Below are 17,589 nucleotides of genomic sequence, written 5' to 3' on the forward strand. Positions count from 1 at the left end.
ACTGGGCTACCCTTCGACTTCACCTGTAACCCCTTCTTTCTTTTCTAGAGATCATTACTATCAAAGAAGACCCAAATGAAGAAGTCATTGCCGCGTTAAGTCGTTCAGAATTTATTCCGCACATTATATATGGTCCTACCTTAACTTTCTCCATTATTCATCTCTTTTGTTTGTTTTGTTTCTGGTAATTTCCAATAGCTTTAAACAGCCTGCTGTGGTATATACAGGTCAAGTCTCCATAGGTATAGAAAGTCTTAAATGTGACAAATTGAAGAAACTAGGTATAAATAGAGAACCACTTGCAGCATTGCTTCCACCGCAGCCCATCTAATGGTGGCGGTTTTTGCTACCTCACATGCATAGTGCAAATAGTGGCAGTTTTATAAAATCGCTACTAAACCACAGCTAATCTCTGTCGCATTTAGGACTTTCTAGTTCTATAGAGACTTGACTCGTATGTATCACCAAGGCTACACCAAGCAAGGGAAAACCAGGTTGCCTTGACCCAAAAATGGGCCTAGGAACCAAGGCGGATGCTTTGACAACCATGGTATTTGCTAACATAATCATTGGAAGGACTAAAAAATATAACTGCACATCAATAAAGCCAAACTCATTAACAGTATGTATGGTGCTGAATCAACAGCAAGAGAGTGCCTTTTATTTCTGACACAAAACCCCTATGTATTACAGCACCACCAACCAGCCTTCAATAATATTTTGAAAACTCAATCATTTGGAAGAGCATAATTCAAGAATTATAAGTTTCACTCAATTTCAACTCTTTTTGACCAGCCCTTAACATGTCTGAGTTTCGACCAAAAATAACTAGGTTTTAAATGAAAGATGGAGAATCTTATTTTCCTGGCTGGTTGAAAATTTTGAAACTTCTTGCGTACTACACATTTTGCCTAGAAGGCAGAAGCAGCAGGATTCAAGAGTAATAAATCACTTGCAGCATCCCCCAGATCTTAAATTCCAAATCCATTCTCCACACCAAAAAAGCCCTTCAATGCATCACTCAGTGTGGGGAAAAGGCAATCAAGGTATCAGCTCGAGTGCCTACAAATAGGCGTAGTTACAAAATTTTCAATATCATGGTAACATGGAGGTCTCTGGGAGGGTGATCAAATTTACCCTCCCAAGATATCCTTCACCAGTAAGCATACTAGAGGTTTGGCCAAACTTGGCCAGAAAGAGCATTGAACATAATTGAACACTAGCATCATTAGGATTTAGGAGTAACAGCAGACTCTTAGTTTCTGAGAAAATAAATTTTAACACTAATTATTTACCTTTTTGTCCAGTAATATTGCCCGAGTACAATCAGATTCCGCTTCCTGAAAGCTGCACAGATTGAGAAATTAAAATTCATTCATTGACCTTGGGATATTGTAAGAAATGTTCAAATAGTAATTTCAGCAAAACCAAAATCTAACCTACCACCCTAATTCTAAATATGATGCTGCTCTGTTGCAGTATTAGGTTGCATTATAGCCATTCAACTTTATGGCTTCACTGTAATAACTAACAGCTTTATTCCACTGCCTTCCCTTAAAAGCAGCATTCCCCTGCATGGTTAATTTAAAAGAAGTGAGATATGAAAGCATGACAAGGAGAAACGGTAGTTGTGAATAACATTACCATGTTACATGTTCTAGTTAAACAGACAAGAGGAATCATATTCTACAGAAAATTTTGGAATACTAAAGAAGAACTCAGCAAGTTGTAAAGCCAACTTTTAGGAAGCTACAAAAACCTATCTCATAAACACTGTACTTGACATCAAATCCAATGTAATCAATTCTGAAAATTTTAGGTATTTATTTCAGTTTTTACGAGTATCACATGGAAATCAACAATGATACGTAGAGAAAACAAACTTTTTCTTTCAGCAGTTCTGAAGTATCGATGCTACCATCAGAATCTGGACCAGGCAATGAGTTTGAGACTACACTGACTTGTTCTTGAAGAGAAGAGTAAATATCCAGAACAGTATGGAGAAGGAATCTATGGGCCCTATGGGAGGCAATAATTGATAACAGAGACTGGACTACCATCATGCTTTCCTGATGGAACAGTAGCCTGGCAAACTATTAATTGTACTTCTGTATAATCCCATTAGATTATAACTACAATAATGGAACAGATAGAAATCAAGGTAAACTAGCTGACAACAACCAGACATGCTTGCAATGCCTAGCAAAATGCAAATGCTCTATCATGGAACTGAGCGGATAAGGTTTTCTTTGAAGTGAGCTTTCCGGGAGAATCTGAAATTGTTGGAATTACTAATATTCCATCATCCTGAGACAGAGAACCATAAAAGAGATAATTATGCAAGGTATAAGGAAAAGAGGACCAAACAGAAGCTAACTACAGATGCAAACCTGACATAATGAAACTAAAACTACACAATCGAGCTTGAAATTTTAGGAGTTTAATTTACTGGATCTGAATACCAATGAACAAAAGGGAAGCATGAAACTATTGCTTGTTTTTTTTTTTTTTTGGCAGAAAAACTATTGTTTTTTTTTTCTTTTTGGTAATGAAAAAAACTATTGTTTGTTAATGAGCCTAAAAACAACATTCATCTTGCAATATTATTCGCTTTCGTCACTGAGTTTACATCTGTTACCGTGACTTATTCGTGAACTTGAGAGCAAGTCGTGGTTTCTTGGTGCAAAGTTATCTCAGAAAAAGAAAATTCTGTTTCGGAAGAAAACTGGTTACAGATTTTGAAAGTATTGTGTGCTTTATAGAATTAGAAAGTTACTAAAGAAGACATGGATCTTTTGCTTTTGATAAATAAGAGATTGCAAGTGTAGCTTTACTCTACAGAAACAGGCATTAAATAGAGATATACAATTGACATCTCTTGGGTGATTTGTATCAAAAAAATATGATAATATGCTACACCCAAAGAACAACCAACAATTTACAAGATGGGAAATAGAGTAATTTTAGCAGTAGAAAACAGGAGCATAGCACAAAACATCAAGGCCTGTAGACTATGATGGCTGGAGCTACTGGAGACTTCAAAACAGTATCAACAGCCCCAGATCTAGCTCCACATTCAAAGGTTTTAAGCATAAATGAGAGAGAGAAAATAGAAAAACAAAAATACGAACCCATACAACCATCCACAACTATGATATAACATAAATCGAGCGCAGAAAAAAGAGCAAATGAGAAGAGAAGAACTACCCGTTTAAGTTCAAAATCAAACATTACACATGAAAGAAGATATGGATTGAAATACCTAAATCGAGATCAATCTGTACCACAACCGTGAAGAGGCAAGCGTGAACGAGAAAGACAAAACTGAAAGCTTCAACTTTAATCGATGGTGAACTCCTTATCTTACTGATTCGATTTTTTTTGGAGGGGATTTTTATCCGCACAACCTACCGTTGGTTCCAGTTGATTATTGGATTTTTGACATCTAGATCATTCTGATCCAATGGTCAAAATTATTTTGCTTGAAAACGAAACAAAGCAGAGAGGACGAAACGGACGCATATTGAACACCGTTGCTTTCTAAGGTCATCTTTTGCAGCATCAATTTTCTTTATCGATTTCAGTAGTCGCGTTCTGTGATGGCGCAAGAAGAAGCCTGCCTCTGCTGCTGCAGAGGAGAAGAAAGCAGAGAAGGCACCGGTTGGCGAGAAGAAGCTTCCCAAGGAAGCCGCTTCTTCTGACAAGAAGAAGAAGTAGAGATTGAAGAAAGCATTGAGACATACAAGATCTACATCTTTAACAGGTTCATCCAGACATTGGTATGTCTAGCAAGGCCATGGGAATCATGAACAGTTTCATCAACGACATCTTCGAGAAGCTTGCTCAGGAATCATCAAGGCTTGCAAGGTACAACAAGAAACCAACCATCACCTCTAGGGAAATTCAAACTGCTGTTCGGTTGGTGTTGCCAGGAGAGCTTGCGAAGCATGCTGTTTCTGAAGGGACTAAGGCTGTTACTAAGTTCACGAGTTCTTATGGTTTCTTTAATCGTAAGTGTCGGTAGGGTTTCTCTAGCGTTATTGTGTTTAATTTCGACTTCCGTAGCGATGTACTAGTTGTAAAGATTAGGTTTACAATTAATTGTCCGGTGTAATTCTCTGGTTTCTTCTATCTATGGATCGCCATTTTCTTGCAAAGAGGACAAAACCCTGCAGATTTTCCTTCCGTTTCTTCCTAACTGGAAATGACTGGCATCTTTATCATCTCAAAACATCTAAAAATCCCATGGATTACAGATTTCTTTGATGAGAAAACATCTCGCTCTGTGATTTTCACATGGTTAATGGTCAAAATCATGTAAAATCAAAAAGTCGAACGTCTAACTCAGGAGAGTGTCAGGCATCGCTTTTTATACCTGCAATGGAAATCGACCTATCAACAAATTTCTCAATCAATGCCAATTCAACCGCAAGACCTGCAAGGGGGTTTTTGCCTTTTTTGGCTAAAAGTTATTTGTATTAAAAGCGGAGAGTTTCCTTTTCTATGAAAGCATCTTACTTGATAATTTTTAATTTACCAAAAAGAAAATCTTGGTTGATAATTACAACTTCACGGAATGGTAGTATCAATTATTATGCCTGCCAATATTCTATAAAAAGTACCTGCAACTTTATGGGACGGTCGCATCAATTCTTATGTCGGTCAATCCATGGCTAAATACTGTCAATATCCTATATATAGTCCCTACAACTTGATGGAATGGTTGTTTCTTCAAATCTATTTTCATGTAATAGAAAAAACATTTAATACAGTGTTTCAATGGTGATCAAAAAAATGTACAAAGACTACAAATATTTTTTTTTTTGTTTGCCAACCCCGGTTTTCAAGATTTTGCCCTGACTAATTCGGTGTTCGACCCGGGTCGCACACCTGCCTGTAGTGGGTGAGTTTCCCGACAGAGATTTTTTACATCCACAATGTTTCGATACCGGAACCTTACTTAAGCGGACCAAGCTGCTTACAACTTGGACCAACCCCCGTTGGTTCAAAGACTACAAATCTTATTTGACAAAACTTTTAAAAGTCACATCCGGAGAGTATAATCACATCTTTTTATATGTAAATATATAATTCACTTCACAGTTATTTTTCAAAGAAAAATCAAATGTTATATATTTTGGAGTTTGAAATATTTATAGATGGAAATCAAGTTTCTGATTGGTGCTCAAGAAGGGTTTATGAGAATAATACCATGTCAAATATCTTTCAGAACCATCTCTAGAGTTGGAGATGATACTTTAGGCTGATTTGCTGGCTAAGCCAACCTAGTTTTTTGTTTTTTTGGTTTTGTTGCTTTTGGGTCTCGTGACCTCATTCAATTTCCTCAAAAAAAAAAAGAAACCCGGTGAATATGTCTTGTAAACTTAGTTAAGACAAGTCACAATTTTTAAGTTGAAATCTTTTAATGCAATAATATTTTTAAAATCGTAAAGGGTGAATTTCATTTGGATCCAATGAAGATTGATTCAAGTCATTTTCAATCATAAATTAAATGACATTTCGCATTTATCTCCCATGTGTGGCATTCAAAGTAATCAATTAAGGACACATCTTTATTTTTTGACAAAAAATGACCCACATGAATGCTAAACCAAAGGTAATGTCTGTCACATTTAGGACTTTCTTGACCCTTATGTACCATAGCGAGCTGTTTAAAGTTAATGGAAATTGCTAGAAATAAAACAAAACAAACAAGAGAGATGAGTAACTGAGAAAGTTAAGTAGGACCATATATAACTTAATGACTTAATGCAGCAATGACTTAATGCAACAATGTCTTATTTGATATGTCTTATTTGATAGAAATTAGGAAGGTCTCTGAAAAAGAAAGAAGAGGTTACAATGAAGTTGGGTGAGTTAGCCCATTACACCCGAACCACTAGTAGTGTCTGTCACATCTAGGACTTCTTATCTCTATGGAGACTTGACCCATATATACCATGGTGAACAGTTTAAAGCAAATGGAAATTGCTAGGAACAAACAAACAAACAAGAGAGATGAGTAATGGAAAAAATTAATGTAGGACCATATATAATGTGTGGTACAAGTTCTAAACGACTTAACGCAGCAATGACTTCTTCATTTGGGTCTTCTTTGATAGTGAAAGTTTCTGGAAAGAAAGAAGGGTTTATAATGAAGTTGGGTGGGTTAGCCCATTAGACCTCCTTGAACCACCACTAGTGTCCATCACATTTAGGAATTTCTAGCTCTATAGATTATGATAACTGCCATTTTATTATCCATACATTAAGTTGAGCACATTTGCACCGGCAGCATTGCAACTTGCACTGCCCTCCAGTGCATAGTCTATGCCCTTGGTGTAGTGTTGTGGAATCAATTGATCTTGGTATACTACCTAGCCATTGACCTACTTGCTCGGTGTTTCTTCAGATTATAGAAACCCCTTATATTTAATATAATTCTCCCTTTTATCCCACACACACACACACACATAGAGAAAAGAGAGAGAAGAAGAAGAAGAAGAAGAAAGAAAGAAAGAAAGATAGAAAGAAAGAAAAAAAAGAAGAAGAAGAAAAGAAAAGAATGTAGCTAATAACAAAATGGGCCGATGGGGATATGATATGATGCAAAAAAAAGGTCCAATTTTTGGAATCAATGTTAATTTGATTTACCCAAGCATTTGTTTCAACCATGCGATATTCGTGTAGTACAAATTGGGAGAAATATCTAATACCTTTGTATAGATATTTATTTATACCATTATTTGTAGTCTCAATCTGATAATCATTTTGGCAAATAGTTTTGAAACTTAATAAGTTTTTTTGAGACTTACTACAAAATAATGAATTATTCATAGTCAATTTTATCTCTTAGATAATAATAGATTAGCTCTTCCGGAGCTTCCAATCAATGTTGTACTACCGATTTTATATGAACATTGGCTTCCACATCATCAAATAAGAGAAATATGTATATTTTTCTCTCAGTATAATGATAAAATCAATTTTGAGGGTGAAACTATAATTATTTACAAATACAGGGGGTATAAATGTAACTGTTTGAAATAGTAAAGAGATTAACAAAATCGAGCATCCAAATTCAGCCTCGCCCAAACTTGTCCTGAACCCAGAGAGAGTTTGAGTTAACAAGTTCTCGTCTTAAATGTTCTGACTCAGATTTACAGTTTGTAATTCATTTTCCTAGCTAACCAAAAAATATATATAATTCATTTTCCTCTGATTCTATACGATTCTTTGCAATACACTGGTAGGATTATGATAACTGCCATTTTATTATCCATACATTAAGTTGAGCACATTTGCACTGGCAGCATTACAACTAGCACTGCCCTCCACTGCATAGTCTATGCCCTCGGTGTAGTGTTGTGGAATCAATTGATCTTGGTATACTACCTAGACATTGACCTACTGGCTCGGTGTTTCTTAAGATTGTAGAAACCCCTTATATTTAATATAATTCTCCCTTTTATCCCCCCCCCCCCAAAAAAAAAAAAAGAAGAAAGAAAAAAAAAAGAGAAAGGAAAAGAAAGAAAGAAGAAGAAAAGAAAAGAATGTAGCTAATAACAAAATGGCCCGATGTAGATATGATTTTTGTATTCATGGTTTGTGTTCGGGCCGGGAGCCATGGATGGCGCCCGTCTATTTGTATTCTTCTTGGGACTCCATAATATCATATGTGTAGTTATCGTAAAAATGAGAAAGACATCTCTTCTTAGATATAATTAAAAATTACCAAGAATATTTTATTTACTAATAATAACATAATAATAGTCGTGCATGGTTACACAGAAATACTCATACCAAGCTAACGAGTGTGATAATTAAGCTTTATTGTCATCACCATTTGCCAACCATCAGCTATGGTGAATCGCTTGTAGATGGGTTTCCAAAAGTTGCCAAGGGAGGAACCTATTAGCAATTCAACACGCACTGCAACTTTGTATCAAAACATAATTCATTCTTGAAACAACACCAACAACTCTGTTTGCATATGAACTTATTAATTCCCCCATTGACGCACCCAGAAATTGTTATTTTCCTAGAGGACCAGTTGGGCTTAGTCTCTCTGGTGGTGCTGGTTGCATTGCTGCAATCAAGGTAAAGTGCAAGCAGCATTGCCAAGAGAAGCATTGAGGAAAGAGCTAAGCCTTTTGAATTGAACCCTGCAGCCATAGCTAGGAATAATAAATGACTGATCAATGATAGGTCTGTATAGGAGATCATATGGCCAAGAACAAGACCATGAAGCTTATATAAGACTGTCTTCGGCCAACACGGAGAATAACACAGTTGGTAATACTTGGCCGGGAGGGTTTTATGGGAGGTGGGTCCCACTAGGCTAGGTAGCTTTTGGGATATTGTAATGTTGGTTGTAAATAGGGAAGCCCAGTTCTTCCCTAGTTGTCATCCCCTTATTTTTAACACAAATTTTAACGGTTGTGGGGTGTTTCCCAACAACACCACCCTCCCCTCCGTGTCTTTTGGTAGTTATTTAACAACCATTGTAATTTAATTAGATTGGTTATGCACGTATACATTTGGCATATTTTTGTTAGATATTATAATTCAATTTTTGTAGTGCATGATGACCTTATTCACTTTCTCTACAATTCACGTCCTTCGCAATTTCTTATAATTAGCATGGTCTCTGGAAAATAAAAAAAGGTTTACAATGAAGTTGGGTGAATTAGCCCATTAGACCTGTTGAACCACCACTGGTGCATCTGTGCCGGTAACATTTAAGACTTTCAATATCTATAGAACTTGAGCCACATGTACCACGAGAGGTGGTTTAGAACTAACGGAAATTGCCAAAAAAAAAAAAAAAAGAGAAACAAGAGAGATTAGCAATGGAGAAAGTTAAGGTAGCACCATATATATTGTATGGCATAAATTCTAAACAACTTAACGCGCCAATGACTTCTTCATTTGGGTCTTCTTTGATAGTGATGGCCTCTAGAAAAGAAAGAAAGGGTTAGCCCAGTAGACCTTTAAAAGATTGTTTCAGGGATTACAATGAAATTGGGTGGTTTAACCCGTTATTAACAGAGATTGCTCCGGACAATTCTTTCTAAAACCGCAAGAAATTTTCGTAATCTAATGCTCTCATCTTCTTTCCAGACTTGGTGTCCGACTCAAATACATTGGACAAACCCCAATAAGCAAGACCTAATCCAACAGCAACAGCAACACCAATATCACTCGTATCAATTCCTTTGGACGCTACCTCTTTGCTTTCTTTCTTGCCTGAACAATTGTAGTTCTTGAAGAAAAGACTAGTGTTTTCGCAAGAACCAATAGAACAAAACCACCACAATTGAAACCTGACATTGGTTGGAAAAGTCGTTGCAAACAAGAGTTATCCTACTCTCCGTTGCTGCAAACGGCAGATCAAAATGTTTTGGATGGATATTTTCGGAGACAAATCGATTGTGTTAATATGGAAAATAGAAAGAAAGTCACCAAAAGTAAACTATAAATGCTTATTAGGAAAACCAAGTCCCCAAAGAAAATTCAACAAAATCAAAGAAGACCATTTCGCCAGGAGTAGAGGTTTGCAACCAAACTGCTGAATTTGCATGGAATCAGCTACAGTATTCGTCTCCATGTAGCAACGGGTGATTTTTCATTGATTTCCTCCCCTGAATGGAACCTAGGCATTCCTCCTTTACAAAGCAAACCATGAAATTTTCCTTCACAGAACGACTTAACACCACAGCTGCAAAATCACTTTCCACCCAAACCTCATCAAGTATAAGATTCCTAACTCGTTCCAATAATAACAAAAAAGCAGATAACTAGGCCTCAAATTGCCTACATACTCCCAGAAAAACTCAGAATGATTCCATAACATCTACCTTTCGAAGTTTTTTATCATACATCCTACACCTCACATGCCCATATTACCAGTAGGACATCCATCCATGTCAACTGAAACCAGCCACGATAAAGCAGCTTGCAATAAACTTCCTCCATTGAAGAGCAACAACTGCAGGCGAAGTCTATTTGCAAATCTCCTAAGTCATGTGGGAACTCCAAGCGATCACAAGATATTGTATACCATGCTGAGAGACAGTATATGGTTCTTGAATGACAAATATTAGTTCATCAGTTCCCATGGTTCAACGTATCAGTATCTTGTCGTCCATATTGGGCAATACGTATCAATTTTGCAAGTCAGCATTATGGATACTGTGCGGATACTATACTGGCAGCAGTGTTCCTCAACAAAACTAAAATATAATATGGAATCTAGGATTGTCACTCAGGTTTACCCAAATCCATTGATGTACCAAATAATATTTCACTATACAGAAGAATAGGAACAAAATTCCAGGATGGCTTTTATCAACCATGGGGAAATTGCAGTTGCTCATTCTTTCAACCACACAGAAATTGCAGTTGCTCATTCTTGAAAGCAGCTTTCCAAAGTCGACTGCGTCAGTATCTGAGAACAAAATAGGGCAACTCAAAAACTTTCTTTATCTAAAGCTTCAGCCTGCAAGTTTCTTCAATCTTTTCTCTGCAAGTTTAGCAACTTTGTTTTGGGGTTCAAGAATAAGGGCATGCCTGAAATCTGCAAACACCCCAAAAAAAAAAACGCTTTAACAAGTTTTTAAAGTCGACGAAGAAGAAGAAAAGGGGAAAAAACGATATAAAGTTCAAATTCTTAAACAAGACATCCTACGACATCTTCCATTTTTTGCACAGCAAGTCCATGGGTGCCAAAACATTTGATCCATGTGGTTGAAAATTGACAGCAATGGTTTTGTCTCACTGCATTTAAAAGGACATTCAAAACCATATGTGGAACTCTCAATCTGTCCTTTGAAACCCATGATAAGTTTATGCCAACTTACACGAATCTAGTCTACAACCTTAAATAGCGTTCAGCAGTTGTCACTGCAATCCCCCACTATTTAATATTCATCAGCAAATTCCCATTTTACCATGGCTTTGAAATGATCATACAGTATATTTGTTGCTAAAACAATGATAAATTGTCAGATCAATTGCTTGTGTCGTTCTGTCATTGGGGTGCTTTATTATGTTTATAATGTGTGCCTTACAAACCTTCTTCAGATAGTTTCTCCATGTAAGGTTTGGATTTAGATAAACCACATAAGAGTATAAATAGGAAGTCAGGTGTCTGCCCCCAGCAAACACATACGAATATTATCTTCTCCAGGTTTTGCAACCAAACAAAGAGTAGAAAAACAGCTTCAACAGAATGATGAAAGCCCAAAAGGAACCAAGGTTGGTGTAATGCAGCTGTTATCTGTATCATGATTAGAGGGTTGCAACTTGCAAGATCCTATGGGTATGTAAAGAAAAAGAAGCTCATCACACCAGGAAGATTCCACCCATGAGGCCCACAATCTCTCTAGACTAGATTGCTGAGATTTGAAATTTAGACTATAGGATTTTGGCTTATTGGATTGCAACCAGATTTGAATGGCAGTTTTAGGAGTACATTGGGATGATATGGTCCAAAAGGATGAAGATCCAATGGTTAAGATTGGGCTGCGGCAGAGTCTCTAAACTTTGTTCTGTGATCTTAAAAGATAGTTAACAGTCCTTCAATGGCAACAGCATAATTGAACTAAAAACTCTGATAAAATCAAAACTTTAAAGGTTTTAATCAAATTCTTGAGCAGCAAAGGGCATTGAGTGTGGAGGAACATATTAAGGAGGTTGTGGGTTGATTTTAGATGGGTTATAAATGGTAGATCTAGGTTGTAGGTAGCTTGTACTAAACTAGAGTTTCAAAAATGAAACAGAGACAGGAAGAAGAGAAGACAGCTCAGATTACAACCCCTTACCTACTACAAGCTTCCCTAGCTTTAGCTTTGTTTGTAGGACAGGCACTTTGTAGAAGACTGATTTCAGTTAAAGAAGGAACTAGGGTTCCAAACACCAAGTACCAAGGCTTCCTCCTGGACTTTACCACCAGGGAAATCATGATCTTAACAACAGCAGCAGCTCTCCACACGAGAATAAGACAACACAATCTGAACAAGCAAAAATATTAACAATCTGATCTATTTATTCCTCAATCAAATGGAGTATTAATATGGCCAATCAGCCTCGCCATATGAAATCCTAGGACTAATAAGATTGACCAACTTAAAACAGACTTACAGAATAATGACTCTTAAGGGAATTTATGACCAACTCCAACAGACCGAAACTAACTTAAAACAAACTTGAAAACAAACTTGGAAACAAATAGAAGCCTAAACCTAACTAGCTAACTAAGTCATATGACTTTAAGGTGGTCACTTGACCTATAAAAGAAGCTAATCAAAGAGAATGAATTTGGTGTACCTCCTTGCGACACACATTTTGGGTCCATTAGAGGATGATATAGAGAATGATGTTTCCCAAAAAATTAAAATAGGGTGGATGAAATGAAGAGGTGCACCCGAGGTCTTGTGTGATTGATGTATTCCATTAAAGCTTAGAGGAAAATTCTATAGGACCGATGTTCGACCAGCAATGATATATGGTGTAGAGCGTTGGGCTGTTAAAAAGAAGCATATAGATAAACTCAGTGTAGCATAAATGAGGATGCCAAGATAGATGAGTGGCAAAACTATGAAGGATAAGGAATGAACATATTAGAGTTGGTTTGGGAGTGTTGCTCCCATAAGTGATAAGCTTCAACAAAGTCGTTTGAGATGGCATGGCCAAGTTCAACGGAGACCTATAAATGCCCCTACACGGAGAAGTGGTATAATCCAGATTGAAGGAACTAAAAGAGCTAGGGGTAGACCTAAGATAACCTTAAGAGAAGTGAGAAAGGATATGCCTAGCTTAGGCCTTGTATATAACATGACCTAAAACAGAACTAATTGAAAGGCAAGAATCCATGTAGCCGACCCCATTTAGTTGGGACAAGGCTTATTGTTATTGTTGTTGTTGTTGTAGCAAGTCTAACATGAAACAAAGGGCCCAACCCTATATCACCCATTTTGCAACATTTAGAAGCCCAAATTGATTGTAAACCAGCACTACATCTGACACTAAAAATACCAGTATAGGTTCTTTCGAAGGACAAGCTGCTTAAACTTCAGCTACTGATGACCAAAACTGGAACTGTCCCAATCTTCTCCCAGCTCTGCTTCCACCATCATTACTCCAACTCCAATCTCAGGTCATCACTTCTGATTCCAATCTCTTGCATGTTCAGCAGTAATTGTATCTGTCTTGCCCCCACCCCTTGGATCAATGACTCTGGTACCACTGGCCACATCTTTGGGAAAATCCAAGAAATTTTTTAAACAATCCAAGGACATGGAGCCATCACTTTTTGGCAAACGAGCAATAAAGAAATATATGGTTAATGGATCACCATTCTCTTAAACATATTAAAAAGGTATGACAAGAGAAACCAACCCCATCTACCCTGTTGACAGCTCGAACGGTAGTTTCTTTTTTATCATTGATTTCCCAGCCTAATGCCTTTGAACTTATCTAGATACTTGTTTTTCAAATTGCCTAATTAGGAAGAAAAAAATCACAACGGCTCTATACACCATGTTATACGAAACAACAAATAAAGAATTGGAGTATAACACACCATTTCTAGTCAATCAAACCCCTCTCACCACAATAATTACATGCCACAGCGAGACAAGGTGATGGTCAGGTGCCTTTTATCATGCTACTTAGGCAGTACTTTCCTAGAATAAGAAATAGATCCTAGATTACTGATTAGTATAGCTAGGGTCCACGGACTTGTTCAAACACATCCACGGTATCAAGTTCATGACACTATATCTTCCTTTTTTCTCCCCCCCCCCCAAAAAAAAAAAAAGAAGTTTTTAACTGTTGAAAAACTTCAAACTTTTAAACATCAAATTTCGTTGACCATCCCCCCTTGACGAACACCTTTCCTTCATCCTCTCTCTCCTTTTCCTTTGTGGGCTACCAATCACCGATGGATATTGGCAGGGATTAACCTGCCAACATCACAACCTCTCAAATCTGGAGAGCACTCAAACATAGGATGAAAGACATCAAAATCAAACAAGCTTTAGCCACTCCCCTTTCTCCTCCTCTAGATGTCAAGGTTTAAAGTATCGGTATCGAGTATCGTATCGGCCAGGTGATTTGAGAAATGTATCGTCCTGTATCAAGTATTGTATCGCTCTGGCTAATGTATTTTAGCGTAATTCAATGGAGAGACGTATATAGATGTACCGTATCGGTTGGGTCAAATATGGATATGTATCGGCAAGTATCGTATAGTATCGTGGGATACTTTAAACCTTGCTAGATGGTGGTGCTTCTTCCTCCTCCCCTCTCAAGTCCTCCTCCTCCAACTATCCTATTATAACAGGTTTTATTCACATTGGAACTGCAAAAGGAAGATCTCAGGAACCCACCCTTGTCATTTTATTTTTCTTTCTTGTCTGGAAATCTTGACTGTAAGTGACCAGGTACGTAGAAGGCTGTGAAGGAAGCACCTTGTTGCCAGGTAGAACTTAGCTGATGGCCTCACATCAATGCTTCTCACCTACCATAAAGAAGGATGCAAAAAGCTGCTCTATGGAAAACTTAGGAGCCTCTTACTCAAAGACATTTCTAGAGACTTGTTTGTTGCACTAGCAGTATCTGCACATACAAAAAGAAAAATTAAAAAGGGCTCAAAGCTCCTGCCAGAATGTATGCACCTTACCCCTCTTCACAGAGATGAGGTTTCCCGACTCGAACCCAAAACCACCAGGTTACAAATGGAGCAATTTTAGCATTGCACCAAAGCCCACCCTCACTGGCACTATCAAGCATATTTAGATATAACTTATGGGCAAAGCGACATCGTTTTGGAATTATAGCATCTTCTCTTCGCACTCAGCAAATCCATAGAGGGAATCTGATTCAGTCATTGGTCGCTTTCTTCAGATTTTCTCGAGGACACACAAATTTCTCCTCTTATACAGGAGTCACCCTTCTGCAACCTCTTTAACCATCTTCATCAAGTGGAAGTGTAGGTTCAGAAATTGTTATGTGCCCTTTGGATCATGTTAATCAGGATCTAGCCTAATACTTGCTCCCAGTCTCCCTCGTTCTTCAATAGAATAGGGCACTCCACACTGGAAAAATAAAATGATACATAGGCAGAGCACAACCAACAGTCCTTGCAAAAATGTTACACAAGCTGGAATTTAGATTATTAGCTGCTAAGATTTCCAGCTTTGCAGTGACAGTAACTGTTCTGAGAAGACAGATTCTTCAGTTGATAGGCTCCTAATCTAGTTGGACTACTTCCATCTGGGCTTCAAATTACACTAATGAATGAGAAAAAAACCTTCAAATTATCATGAAGTTTTAGGAGGACAAACAAGATACTGAATTTTTAGTGTAACAATTAAATTACCAACAAACCAAAAGATGCTCAGAGACGGCAGACTAACCAAAAGATGCATACTTGCTGTGCAATATTTGACTACTCCATATTCTATTTTAAGACCATTATTCTCACCTTGAGTAGCTTCTCTATAACAGAAGAGCATCTCCCTCGCTGTGCCTCGTCTCAAATATGCTTTCACATTCTGTGCATAAAAGACACAAAATTCTAAATAAATTTATGCACATGTGTGTATGTATGAACAATATTGAAACTTAAAAAATAACATAAAAGAAGAAGAAGATATTAGCTGGTGGACTTAAGGAGCTCCACAAGTCCACCATATTAACCATAATCCATATGAAATTCCTGGCTTAACAATGCCCAAAGATGACTCCACATTGCAAAAGACATTACTTTCCAAGCTTCATCTTTTTTTTCACAATTCAAACTTGAAAAGTAAACAACTAAGTTTAGAAGGTAAAGAATTCAAGATGACTAACAACTCGAGAAAAAGTCTAAATGGCTATGCACATCCATCTAACCCTCAAATTTCCGTCTATTTTGCATATATAATACAGCTCATAGGCTAAACATGCAGCCATGCAGGGCCTTTAAAGCCAACGTCATGTGTACCTTGATCCCAATATAAAATTGTAAACAGAACATGTTATGATAAGAAGCACGGAAATAGTGTAAGACTGTAAGTTCAGTAAATTTTGGTCCAAGAAAAAAGAGTCAAGGGTAAAAACTTAACAACAAAGAGAGAGAGAGACACTAAGTACACCTTTTTTCTTTAAAAACACACTACATACCCTCTCATAGTATTTAATACAAACCTGTGGTATTGTTGACCCTGTTGACACCCCAAATTCACTGAACATCTGACCAACAACCACAACCTTTTCTAACATCCTCTCCCCCCCCCCCCCCAAACAAACCATCACACACACAAAAAAATAAAAAATAAACAAATTTGTCCCCTTTTTCAGTTGCCTAGGATCAGGATGACTCCTTTGGAGCCCAGGTGACACCTTACCAACTGTGGATTGGCCACTAAAATGTTGCCTTATACTAGATGACATAATTACCACAGCATCCAGGTGACTCAAGGCGTTGGAGGGGGCTAGTACACAATGCAACCAAGCGCTTGGACACCTTGACAATGTGGTGGCAACTGGTGGATGGTTTTACTCATTTTATCAGCTGAAGCTGAGCTGATTTACCCATTTTATAGATCAATTTGTATGCATATTTTATCTTAATCATGAACTTTAGAGAAAATTGCATCGGCACCCCAAAATGGAGGCCCTAAAGCACTTACACCTCACTTTATGTTTGAAAAACACAGACATCCCAAAGTTGGATTTTCATTGGACACATTGTTCCAATTTGTCACTGAAAACCATTAAATCACTGTTTTTTTTTCAATTCCAAAAATATCCCTATCAAAGTATGAAGGAAAATAAATAAACAGTGATTTAACGGTTTTCAATGACAAATTGGACCAATGTGTCCAATTAAAATCCAATTTTGGGGTATCTGTGTTTTTCAAACATAAAGTGGGGTGTCAGTGCTTTAAGGCCTCCACTTTGGGATGTTAGTGCAAACTGCTCTAAGCTTTTAGGTATATCATAATATATAATGCTAAAATCATTAATTCTGATTAATTCGACGAAATCTTTTATAAGGCAGTTCAATAACACAATATTATCAATGAGTAAGTTTAACTAGATACAATCCAAATGGACATCACCCTCTTCTTACGAGCCTCAGTAATCCTTCTGAGATATTAAAAAGGCTATTAAAGCCACAACAACAATAACAACAAACTCAGCCTTATACCAGCTGAATTGGGTACGCTACATGGATCCTGGCAAAGCAGAGTAAGGAAATTGAGTGAAAATAAAAAAGAATGCAAAAAAAAAATTTGAAGACAAAAGAAATGAAAAGAGAAAAAAGAAAGCAAGAGGAAAGAGGCACAGCCAAGGATGTGAGGGTTATCTGGAGTTGATTACATGGATCCTGACCCTCCAATAGGCTCTATCTGAGACCATACTTGGCACAACACCCAGATTATCCATGTCTTTACTCACAACCTTCTGCTGTCATCGTTTTAGGAATGCCCCTAGCTGTTTTAGTTGCTTCAACTGGGATCAGATCACTCGTTTGAACTGGGGCATCAGGCACTATTGAACATGTTCATCCCAACTCAAACAAGCTTATTGGAGTTT

The 17,589-nt window shown here is 37.4% G+C and overlaps 1 protein-coding gene and 1 pseudogene across 1 annotated transcript in view; one reads left to right on the top strand and one right to left on the bottom strand.

Annotated features, from left to right (window-relative positions):
• Window positions 1-3,600: 3,600 nt before the first annotated feature.
• On the top strand, window positions 3,601-4,452 carry LOC149026740 (histone H2B.4-like; annotated as a pseudogene).
• A 4,509-nt stretch (window positions 4,453-8,961) lies between these two features.
• TOC64-V (translocon at the outer membrane of chloroplasts 64-V) overlaps window positions 8,962-17,589 on the bottom strand; it is a gene marked incomplete at its 5' end in the record, with an annotated part of 30,135 nt that continues 21,507 nt past the window's right edge. Inside the window, 2 exons of the mRNA XM_089153597.1 lie at window positions 8,962-10,579; window positions 15,491-15,560. Coding sequence (XP_089009723.1) covers window positions 10,497-10,579; window positions 15,491-15,560 — 153 coding nt within the window. The remainder of the gene's footprint in view (window positions 10,580-15,490; window positions 15,561-17,589) is intronic.

The sequence above is a fragment of the Hakea prostrata genome, chromosome 1 (genome assembly GCF_041222555.1).
Source record: "Hakea prostrata isolate BN-2017 chromosome 1, UWA_Hpros_2, whole genome shotgun sequence".
Lineage (NCBI taxonomy): Eukaryota > Viridiplantae > Streptophyta > Magnoliopsida > Proteales > Proteaceae > Hakea > Hakea prostrata.